This window comes from Sinocyclocheilus rhinocerous, unplaced genomic scaffold (genome assembly GCF_001515625.1).
Source record: "Sinocyclocheilus rhinocerous isolate Xijiao unplaced genomic scaffold, SAMN03320098_v1.1 scaffold1268, whole genome shotgun sequence".
NCBI lineage: Eukaryota > Metazoa > Chordata > Actinopteri > Cypriniformes > Cyprinidae > Sinocyclocheilus > Sinocyclocheilus rhinocerous.
The window spans coordinates 1,423,410-1,435,822 of NW_015664016.1; the positions used below are offsets into that span (position 1 = coordinate 1,423,410).

General features: G+C 40.4%; 2 protein-coding genes across 2 annotated transcripts in view; both read right to left on the bottom strand.

Moving 5' to 3' along the window:
- LOC107729243 (protein TALPID3) overlaps window positions 1–12,413 on the bottom strand; it is a 125,970-nt gene that overhangs the window by 100,643 nt on the left and 12,914 nt on the right. The window lies entirely within an intron of this gene.
- Window positions 6,120–9,059, bottom strand: LOC107729245 (interferon regulatory factor 2-binding protein-like). Its single transcript, XM_016539679.1, has one exon. It carries the CDS (start codon window positions 8,798–8,800, stop codon window positions 6,821–6,823), a length of 1,980 nt encoding a protein of 659 aa, XP_016395165.1. The 5' UTR covers window positions 8,801–9,059; the 3' UTR covers window positions 6,120–6,820.

A 12,413-nucleotide genomic window follows, 5' to 3' on the forward strand; every position in this document is an offset into this window, starting at 1 on the left:
AATAGAGGATGTGTTTGTTGACGTGATTGTAAAAAACAGCTCTGGAGTCCTCGGTTGATCAATCTTACTCATTTCATAATGAAAGCAGATTATACCACTCCGGGTGTGATGATGGGCTGGGGTTGTTTTTACACAGAGGAACACCTGATTAGATCCAATCTGAAGGTCTGGAATAGTAGTTCAAAGGCCTGAGTGATGGGAAAGCAACAGTGCTAAAATTAAAGACCCATAGCCAAATAAATAACATCACCTTTTAAGAGCCCTCCAATTAGACCCTTCAGTGGGCAAACCACACCCATTGTCCTTTCTCGCAGCTGCATCTGAGATAGATGACAACCTTTGGTTTCACCACAAGGTCGTTGGGAAGGTTTTCATTACATGGGAGTTTCGCTGCTATTAATACTGATGGTTTGGTCCAGTGAGATCATCTGTGTTTGTCGGTACATGATCAAGGCAACAGACAGACGGATACTAATGCAGACACAGAATCCTGATCCTTTAACAGCTCTGTGAAAGCATGCGCTTTCAAATTTAGGACAAGACAAGGTTGAGTGACTGAGAAAGAAGGCCAAACGAGAGAACAGGACACAAGAAAAGCCTTGAGAAAGTGCAATTAATAGTGAAAAAGTAGAAAAAATAAAATATAAGTCTGTTATCACTGCAATATTCTATAATTAAAAAAATAAAAAATAAATGTAAAAATATTAAAACAGATATTTAAAAAGATTGTATTAAAATAATAAATATAAAAATAAAATACCAATAAAAATACATTAAAAACAAAATCAACATTAGTATTATAGTTAATTTATTGTTATATTAGCACATGTTCATAGTGCTTAATATAAAAGCTGAAAAATACAAATAATAATAATAATAAAAAAAACAAAAACAATAATAGTATTATTATTAATATTATAATCATCTTTAGAGTGCCTCATAGCACATCATATATTATATATTTTTGGTAAAAAAACAGTTTGGTAATAAAATAGTTCTGACTGGGCAAGCTGCATCCATTATGATTATCATTAATGAATTTAACCAATACATTAAAAGCCAAATCAAATCAGGAAGACTTTTGTTGTTATGATGATAAAAAAAAAAAATCAGCCATTTTTTGAACATTATTGTCTCATACGTTTGCTGCAACAATATAATAAAACACACTTCAGCTATGCGTCATAACACCCCTTAACAGAGGAAAAATCTCTATAATGTACGGCCCCACGTGGCTTACTGCTTTAATAAACAGAGAACTTACAGATGAACAACATACAGCTCTCTGAGTACAGTGGATGGTGACCAGATTGTAGAATGAGAGAGACTGTGTGCACGTGTGTGTGTGTGTGTGTGTGTGTGAGAATGTGTGAGGGGGGAAGGGCCCCCGATGGAAGATGGATGACGGAACAAGCCGCTGACTGAACTCGCTGCACTGTGAAAGCCTAAGAAACCTGAGACCGCTCTGTGTTTGCAGAGCTCCAGTCTAAAATGGCTGCCAGTAGTGTAAACAACCCATAGAATGAAAGGGGGCTACATTTCTCCAGTGAGCCGGCCAAGAGCCGCTCATCCCGTGGGTTACAAATTAACCCTTTCCTTCCAACCAGCCAGTGTGTCTGCAAACTGAAAACAAAGGAAGGAATGTTTAGCACTCAGTGGTTTGTGAGAAAAATGCAATGGAGGTTAAAAAATGCGTGCCATTTCATGCACCAAGGTTATTTAAATGCACAAAACCTAGTCAGACACCACAAGAAAGAGTCGAAAGATACAAAAATTACACTCCGACAGGTATTCAGCGGGTTCTCAGTTCAACACTTTAGATCAATCAAGTGAAACCATCCTTGAACAATCCAGTCTGCGAGCTTTTCAAGACAGACAGAGTCTCCATGGTGCCCTATAGTCCATTTTTATGTGCTCAGAAACAATCCCCTGCCCCCAAACTAGCCCCCCACCCCAGTACTTCTCCGGCGGGAATCTACAGGAAGCTGTAACAGGCTCTGGCCCTCAAGGAGGGACTGGCCTTGAAATGCAAATTGGAATTCCATCCGAAAATTGAAGTCCTTTACAAGCTAATGAAAAACATCTGAAACGCTGCCAAAACGGCCCCCTGTTTTACAACCCACATGCCATTAGTCAAGGGTAGACCGGAGCTGCGTCCGTTCCGTGAGGCGCATGTTCTTATATAAGGAACTGTTAAAAATAGAGACAGATTAAAAAAAGTGTGAATTCACCAAGAAAATCTAAACTGATACTGAGAACTGATGGATAATGCATTAAATCATATTAACAATAACATGCTATTTGAAAATGATTTTCTCTGTGCTAGAAAAGAAAAAAAGCAGCCAAAAAATAAACTAAACGAGAGAGTAGGAGTGAAAAGCAGGAGAAAATCAATTCCCCCTCTGCGCCTTTAATATCTGCAGAAAGAGGGGGGAAAGCACACGCCCGCTGTAGCCCGCAGCTTATTTGCGAGGCAGGAATGGAATGTCTGAGATTGCATACATTATGTGCCAAAGAGGCCCTGGGCTATGGAAGATAGTGCTGACATCACCGTCTATAAATGGCTGTGCTCGGAGGCACAGTGAATGAAAACAAAATGGGAATAACCCTTTTGCACATATCCCCCACCTCCGTTGGCGCTAAATAACAAGCACAAGCGGAGAGAGTTAAATGCCACATCACAGTCAAGAACGCATTTACGCCATGGGGGAAAAATACACGTTTGAATGGGTAAAATACTTTTGCATATACTAGTTTAATATGCACAGACGCTATAAGCCATTTGGCAGGTTGCTTCCTCGATTGTGGCGCTTAAATTATTTAGTTTGTTTGCAACACTGGAATGAGATTTGGGTGGGACTAACAGGAAAATGGTTAAAAAAGGTAATTATTTTTTATGCAATATAAATAAATTGATGCAATAAGTTAAAACGCTAGGAACAAACTTAACTTCAGACTACATAATGGCACAAAACGGCAAAGAATATATATCAATAATTGCAATGAAATATAAGTAGTGACAGATCTTAATTTCTGTATTGTGCAACAATAATTTGATGCTTTAAAAACATTACTATGTTCATAACATTGAAGCAACCAATGAAATCTGTTTGGGGCATGACTATCAGGAAACCTGTTAGAAAACAATTATTATTCTGGATAATGATGGAACAGAAGTACAATGCTAGAAGCACAGAATCTTCACTTTTTTAAGAAAAATAACAGACTACTGTACATACAGCGATCAATATATAAAGCTGCGATGAAACTAAACGTTTTGTTGTTGTAAAGTACATTTGAGTGTAACGGATCATCAAAAAAAAAAAAAGTATGGTGGGAACTACCGGCTGTTGACTAGATTTTGAGATTTCACAGCCACAGTAATGCGAGACAATATTTGACATTCTGAGTTATTCCAGTTGCAAGAAAACACACTATCAGCCAAAAAGCTGCATCATAATTTAAAAAATGACTATTATCCAAAATGACACGGAAGATGTGAGCATTTATAAAAATACTGGTGTGCAGACAGTCAAATGCCGGCACACGCAGGGTTAACGCTGAGCCTCTCCGCTCTTTGTGTCCGCACATTCCTGAATAAATGATGTTTTGAACAAGGCTGTTACCATGGGCAACTGTGCACGATGGCACTGCAGCGTAACCTTTGGAGTGGCTGTATTTTTATCCGCTGGAAACTTCTCCCTTGAAGGGAGGGAGGGAGAGAGAGAGAAGTGTGTGTGTTATGGGGATGAAGGGAATTGGAGGAGGGGAAGAAGCCTCTGGCTTCCCTGGCTAGCGAAGGGTAGACAGACTGCAGTGATTTTACAACGCAACCAAAAACAAATGTTCTGAAACAGACGAGCAACCACATTAGAAATTAATATTAATTCTGAGATGTTTGCTGCAACACAGATAAATCCATCATAAAAGCTCAAATACATCAGTGCATCACTATAAATGCATTGTAACCGCACATTAAAATGTATATCTAGCAGAACAAAGGCAGTGATTAGATTTGTGCTTGCCTTGATATCATTACAGAAAAGACCTCTATCTGTACACAGCCACTCAACATAATCACATGCTATGAGATATCTTAAATATTCATGCATTTACAGCGATTTTAGCTATTAGGAAGTCAATAAAGGCTCTTCTCCTCATCTCTGTTGTCTGTGTCCCAAAGCATTCCATGAAAAGGTGCAGAATTTAACACACACACTCAAGACACCACAGACGCGTGTGTGTAGTAAACAGGAAGTGAGACCCCCACCTTCTTTAATGGGTGGGGTTGGTGTATCTGTTTATTTTTTTCTTTGCGTGTGCACTGAAACTTGAAACCCAGGTGATTACAGAAAGAGCCAAGGGCACCTCAAACCCAAGTCAGTTTTAGCATGATAATAGAAGCCCACTCCATCCTGAACCAGACACCACACCTTTGATTCCTCACAGACGGAGCAGCAGCGACAACATCACTGCAATGCACCACAAAGCACGACAACCAAACTCTACACTGGGTTCAGATGGATTATGGATGTACTATAAAAAAAATAGAACTAAATCACCTTTCTAATCTATTGTGCTCTCATGTGAGCCATTGCCTTTTCAATATATGGAAATTATTTAAGCAAGGAAAATTTAGCATGATTCAATAAGGGGGAAAAAGCTTTAATTTATAACTGTGCGTCTACATATTTCTACAAACCCTTGTTAGTCTGCTCAAAATCTTTGAATATCTCGTATATCACGTTTTTAATCACTTTTAAGAAAAAGACACCTTTAAATTGTGACAAAAGTGATGCATATATATTATACACACACATATGACCTATATACGCAAATTACAATATGTGTGTGCAAATTGGTGTGTGTGTATATGGTGCATAATGTATATGAACCAAAAATGTATTTAACATCCTGACATGCTGATTAAAAAACATTTAAAAAAGTGTTGTATATGTCCTTTATAGGGCAAAACACATATACACACACACACACAATTGTTTAGTGCAAAAATGTTCTAGCTACCGCTTAAATGATTCCGATCTACAGGATGTGCACCACAGGCCTCCAGAGAATTCAAGCACAGAGCCCACTTCAGTTAGATAGCTTGGCGTGTGCATTGTTCTCTGACCTTAACGTCCCCCCCCCCGTTATTTGGTCTGGATGCTCTTGCATGGCCGGCTGCCATGAATGAATTGTGCCACCTTCTATTTGTCTGCGAAAGAGCATTAGTTTGAGTCATGGCAACAGCCATGCACCAACTGTTTTCCCTCGCTCCCGCAGCCAATGCAAGAGTACGACTGACAAGTCACATGACCAACCAGCTGAATTCTAAATGAGGAATACATCCCCAGGGCCATCTCAGGCATGTGCAAGCATTTTCCCTCTCCAGCTTTCCTGCCCGCACCAAAATACTCTGACACACGGAGAGAGGGAACAGCTAACAGCTCCTAAATTGAGGCATAACAGATTAAGACACCGTGTGCTAAGAGCAGGGTAATTGTGCGCTATTTTAACGCCTCCTGCATATGCAATAAAACAGCTTCTATCATGAGCCATTCATGGAACTTGTTGCTAAGGGAGTAACAAAAAACGGCACATATTAAACAAGCATTGCACTTACCCCATGTGACACCCATCAGGGAGTGCTGAATGGATGTTTCATGCCCTGTGGCTGCATCAAACATTTGACTTTTTAGGTCAGCAGGACTACATCTGTCTGGAGCAAATACAATGACATGAATGCAAAAGACACTGACAAAAGCAATGAAACAGATATGCTTAGTGCGATACTCGATCCACTGTTGCACTTAACAACGGAGAAAAGTGCTTAGCGGAGTACTTTAGCTATATTTTTTAAATAACTTTTAAAGGTAAAAACAAAACAAAAATAGCACTGTAAAGTGATTGGAAAAATTATAATTTGGCTCTTATTTCAATGAAAATAATGAACTACTACAAAATATACAAGAAAACCATATATATGTATGTATGTTTTAAGGAAGCTTGATAAACCACATTTGAAATTTAAACCATTTCACAAACAGACATTAAGGCAGAATCCAAATATCAAAGACATTTCTAACCTGAACAAATTAACACGCGACAAAGAGTTAATATCAATGAATTTATTACAATTACTCAGCTCCAAGGCACGTTACAAGTCTTCTGTTACTACAGAAATATGTATAAACAAACAGAGCATTTCATTTTTCATTTACAGTATTTTTTGCTCTACTAAAGCGTCCGTGCAACTTTAAAGCAAAAAGAGAGAATGAAAACACGTAATAAAATATATCTGTATTCTCAGACCACGGGATACAAATTAAAAATTGCTGTTTTAAAGACCATATTTAAAAAAAACAAAAAAACAGACGGAATCAAGAAACAAAAAATGCCCTCTCTTAGACTCACTTCATTTGTTATACCTACCACAAAAAAAAGTGTATTCATTAATAACATTTTTTTTTTGCTTGGGATTGTACATGTAGATGTGGAAAATAAGTATGAAATTGAATAAAAATGTTAACGTAAACTGTAAAAGTGCCATAAAAAATGTTTCCACGCACACAGCCTCCTCCTTCGTGGAGGAAAACAAATGTCTCTGTACACTGGACTATTTTTGTAACTTCAATATTCACAACAAGAAGGCCGTCTCTCAAAACCAAGCGTTCTGCCCACTTAGACAGCATTTCTAGGCATTCAAATGCATCTATAATGCCCATAAATGTTGTCTTAGTAGGCAGCTCACTAGGTTTTAAGACACAGCCTTAAATATACTCCTTCACTTGTCTGTTTCTGATGCAGGAAGCATATATATTTATGGGTCTCTTTCTTTCTTTACTTTCACATCCCCGGCTAAAATGGTCGCTATCTCGCCTTGCATGAAAGCCCAAGGCACGTTTGACCCTACCAGGGGACATTTCTCTCCGCTGGGGCAGTACACCTCTCCTGTGGCCCCCTGCGCTTTGATGCTCTCCCGGGAACACGGGAAGCAAAATTTGTGGTTGGGAACTGACGGGCACTGGACGAAGTGTGTGTCTTCTAAACGTTCGTGGCAGATAGTACAACACAAAGGTCCGTTATTGGCCATGGGCGAGTCTGGAATATTCTGAGGGTGCACCTGATCCATGCCCTGATGCGAACCCGATTGGGAAGGCGTCCCCGTCAGACTGATCTCCCCATTCCGGGAGGCCAAACGCCGCTGTCCGGACACCGAGGCAGGGGATACCGGGCTGCTACTGTTGTGCCGGGTGGATGTGGTGGAGTGCACTGAGTTGCTGTCCTTTGGTGAGTGCGCATTACCCAAAGTGTCTGCGACTGACATGAGCGCAGCCATGGGGGACTGTCCGTTCTGGGGGGCTGATTCGGGTGGGGTGGCTCGGCTGGAGTGCACCGACCCCAGGGGCGGAGGTCCGCCGTGAGAGGCTGCAAACGAGCCGGACGCCATGGTCAGTTTGAGTGCCTCGGTTTGACTCGCCATCCACTGCTGTCTCTGCTGCTCCCCCTCCACCGAGTCCGGTTCCGGGGAGGCTTTGCGTTTGCGCACGCCAGTCCTGAGCGCACTGCCCGACGCCATGGCCCGGGGCATGTTGACCAGCGCTGATGGCAGCAGAGGGCAGCTGGCATCGATGTAAGGCTGGGGCAGCATTTCGCCCCCGAGCCCCTCCTTAAAGAAACGCACAGACTCCGGGAGTAAATCGCCCAGGAGTCTCCAGTCGCCAGAGCCGTGCTTTTTCTCATATTCCAGATATTTAAAGCCGGAGGAAAGCCCTCTGCCGAAGTCTTTCATGCAGTCCTGGTACATCTGTTTAGCCACACCGGACGCACTGGAAAACACATTACCAGATCCACTGGGATACTCAATAAAGATTTTCAGTTCATAGTCCATGCCGGGCTTGGAAATAGCATCGAAAGCAAACACCCTACCTAGAAGGGAATGATCTTTCTTGAACCTCACATCAAACGGAGTGCAATTGGAAAGTGTGATCAGTGTGTCCCTCACTATCTTGGGTTTGCTTGCCCAATCCTCTGCTCTACTCCTCAAACTTTCACTAAGTTCAGACAGAGCCTCTGCGTTACGCTGCTTCTCTTTTAGATCTCTCTCTTGGTCCGTGCTGGACACTGAACCGGGTCTTTTACCTTGCTCGGAGAGCGCAAGCGACGGTCCAATGCTGGCCGGGGTTGGAGGGGCTCGTCCAGAAAGGCTGTGCTGGGCTATACTCGCCGCTGACGGTGGGCCGTTCAGGAGAGTCTGCGGGAGGAGGTTCGGCGGCACGCTCATCTGTCCCGACACTGCCACCATCCCGTGATTCCGACGCGAGTTAGGGCTCTGTCGGTTCAGCTCGGGGGGTCCGTCGTCTGATTTGGGGAAGCCGTTCGGTCCGCCGAGTCCGTTCGGAAGCCTGTGCGCTCCGATGCTAGAATAATCAAAGCGCGATCTCTCGGTTCCGAGCGCGTATCGGTCCAAGCCGGGCTGTTGCTGTTGCTGCTGCTGCTGCTGTTTGGACGAGCCGTCCACATGGTTCATCTGCACCGACTCCTTGGATGACATGCCCGCTTGTGCTTTCACCGCAGGCGGCGGCGCGGGACCGGGGGATCTCCCTTCCTGGAAGCCATGAGCCCGCTTCAGATGGCGCGCCGTCTCGATAACAAACTCGATCCGATCCGCGCCCTCGTAGTTCACGCAACCCCTGCACACTGGCTCCGTAAAATCCCAAATCATTGCCCACGGCATGCGCGGCAGGTCGCACAGATAACACGACTGTCTCCTCGACGAGGAGACCTGCGCCGAAGACATGTTGAGCTGCTCCTCTCGGATCCGTTATACGGTTACTAGGAGGCGAATGCGCCTCTTCTGCTTCTCGGAATGCCACCTGGCTGGGCCGGTGACGTCAGCACCACGTTCCGCAGTTCCTTTTTCTGTTACAAATGACAAGCCACTTGTTGCCATGCGAGTGCGCATGCGCTAACCACTCCCTAACAAATCTTCTGAATGGACCGAGAAACGCGCACCGCCACCATGTACGGCAAGCCGCTTCAACATTTATGATTCAAAACATACCAGCATCTATTTTTATGTTAATAGCACTTTTAGGTAAATCCAATATCTATTCAGTAATTATTAATTATATACTAGTTATTTATTTGCTTGTAATCACTATCGCAATAGTGGCAAGTAACTCTTCCATTTTTAAAGGTAACAAATTAAATTTTTGTGTTATTAGTATCTATAGTTTCTAATGAATAAGTACTGGAATGTATCTAGGAAATAATTACTAAAAACTAAGGAATAGTTACTAGTAAATCTGGAATGGACACCATGAATAATTATATGAATATATGAAAAACAGATTCCATACAAGCCAATGTCAAAAATAAATAAATAAATAGCAATTGAAAAATATAAAATATACAATTCCTTATCAGTAAAAATAGTTACTTGTCACTACTGGGATAATGACCAGTAGCAATAGTTAATAGATACTAGTATTTAATGAATAAATATAAACTATTATAAATTACTAATTTAAAAGATACTCGCCACTACTGAAAATGAATACTATAAAATGAAAAGTTACTAGTGAAATTGATATTGGATATTAGATCACATACTTGTAATTAAAAATAGGTAGTTTTTATTAATGAATATACATTTTTATAAAAAAATAATTTAAAAATAATAAATAAGTAAATGTTCAAGCTACTTGCCATAACTCGCTGGCTGTTTGCTCTCAGAATACAAGAGCCAGAGTTGTGGGTGGAAAATCTGAGGTATTCAGGTTTCTTCCAGAGTGTCTGTTCTTACTGCTTCTAAAATGTCTATAAGCTTGATATTCTGTGGTACTATTAATAATGCAAGATCATGTTATAAAAATGCTTACACCAGCAAAATGCATGTGTGATTTAAACTAAAAATAAGCATACTGTGGACATATTTTAAACAAAAGACATTCTTGGGCATTTGAAATAACATCTATGACCCATGACATCCTTAAACAGACTTCCTTAAACATTAACAATGTTTACATCTACTGCAGATGTTCTATCATTAAGTGATTTAATAAATAAGAAGATTAAAGACTCATAATATTTCTGGGGTTTTACATATCTATCAGCTTCTGAATGTTTACCTTCAAATAAGAAAATTTTCACAGCCCTGCCCCCTAAAAGCCCCTTTCCTATAGTCTGTTCTCTGCTTAACAACACCCTGTAGACGGAAAAAAAAAAAAAAAACTAATCCTGTTATACAACAAGATGAGAGGGTGGAAAAACCGAGAGAAGGAAAAAAGCAAAAAAAGCAAGGGAGGTCTGGAGGAGAGGAGAAATGCCATTTATTGCAATCCCTGCATTCTGCTGGCACGGAAAGAAGCTGTGCTTTACACAATCAAAAAAACATAACTACCAAGTAAGGCAAGGATAAAATATCCACTACTGATATGGCAGGCAGAACCTCTTCCAGCTTCTAAACCCGGAGACAATTTGCACAGTATTTGTGCTCTGTGCTTGTGACTCGGATGGTGTAAATGAGCCTGATGCCTTTGGTTTGTGCCCAAAACTAACGACACAAAGAAACAGTGTTTGTGCAAATTATCTTCAGTGTTGGAGCGAGTCACTTGACTTTAAAATGAATTCAGGTTTTGACTTTGCAAACACGCAAACGTCCTTGTCTGACACATGACCCCAAGTAGAACTCAAATATTTACACTGGGAAGAAAATATATAGTACAAAAATATATAAATATCATTCTATGGGCAAAAAATTGGGAATCCTTTAGCCAAAATGTAGTCTTAAATTTGCAGTCTGCCTGTAAAGGATATTTCACCCTCCTTCGCTTTTACTGAGGGATGTTTCTCTGTCCCTGTAGTCTTCTCATGAATACAGATCACCCTGAGGCTTGGAGGCGGCCAGATGCATGCAGATTTACTTTACCTATTCTCAGATGGAGCCGATAGAGACCGCCCCACAGTTGCCATAGGAACCAGAGGCTGCTCAGAGACTTCCCAGAGCTGCTCGTGTGTGCACATCTTGTGTCGAACACTCGGTAACCTGCAGATGACTTTCACTCTCCCTCACTTGTTTTTTTAGAACAGACCTTACTGTTACGCAGGAATATTGACTTGAAAAGAGAACGAAAAATGCAGCTGCTGAACCGCCAGTGGCAGTAGTAAAAGCAAATTTACCATTTTAAAATGCTCTGTTTTCACAAAACCGACACAAACTGCATTTCAATCACAAAACAGTACAAATACTGAGCCAGGTTTACTGAAGGTACACATTTGAAGCATTACCCCACATATGTTAATAAACATACTCTTATGATGAACTTATGATACCTTGACACATGAATGGAATGATTACCATATCTATGTTAGTCAAAGACAGATATGTCTAGCATATAATTTGCTATTATCTTTTTTGGCTATACTTTTATTGGCACTGGCAGACTCGATTAACAGAAATAGCATAGCATCAGTACCAGCCAGTTTTGTTCATAGATAATGCAAATGTTTCTTGTGTGTGTGTGTGTGTGTGTGTGTAAGTATTGAGTATCATGTAAAATCTAAATAAATATTAAAATATAAAAATATCCTATTTTCTATGATTACACATTACTGTTTAAAAATTGGTAAGGTCAGTAAGATCGTTTTATTGTTTTTGAAAGAAGTCCCTTATGTTCACCAAAGCTGCATTTATCTGATCAAAAATACAGTAAACCAATAATATTGTGAAATAGTATTACAATTTAAAAGAATTGTTTTCCATTTGAATATATTTTAATAGTTATTTATTCCTGTGATGGTAAAGCTGAATTTTCAGCATCATTACTCCATTCTTCAGTGTCACATGACCCTTCAGAAATCATTCTAATAAGCAGATTTGCTGCACAAGAAACATTTATTATTATTATCAATGTTGAAAGCAGTTGTGCATTTAAAGTATTTATTTAAAATAGAACTCTTTTGTAACCTTACACATCTTTACTGTCACTTTTGATCAATTCAACGCATCTTTACTGAAAAAGTATTTATTTCTTTTAAAACAAAATCTTACTAACCCCAAACTTTGGTATGTTTATCAGCCATTAAAACTCTATCAGTGAACCTCTAATTCATATAGTATTGTATTTATGTAAATAGTGCTATATTTACTATTGCACATGTCCAAAAAAAACACCCCAAAAAAGCCATGATACTTTTAGGTACTTTTTGTTAGTGTCAGCTGCAGATTGTCTCCTGTTTGCCCCATGACAGTTATATAAACTCCAATTTTAAAATGATCTTGGTCCTCATGACAAATTTTCTTCAAGGAGGCCCATATGAATTTGCAGACGCAGTGCAGAAAGCGTTCGGAACGGGATCCAAAAACATGTTCGTATTATTGAGAGCCTCCCTTGCTACATCACAGGCCA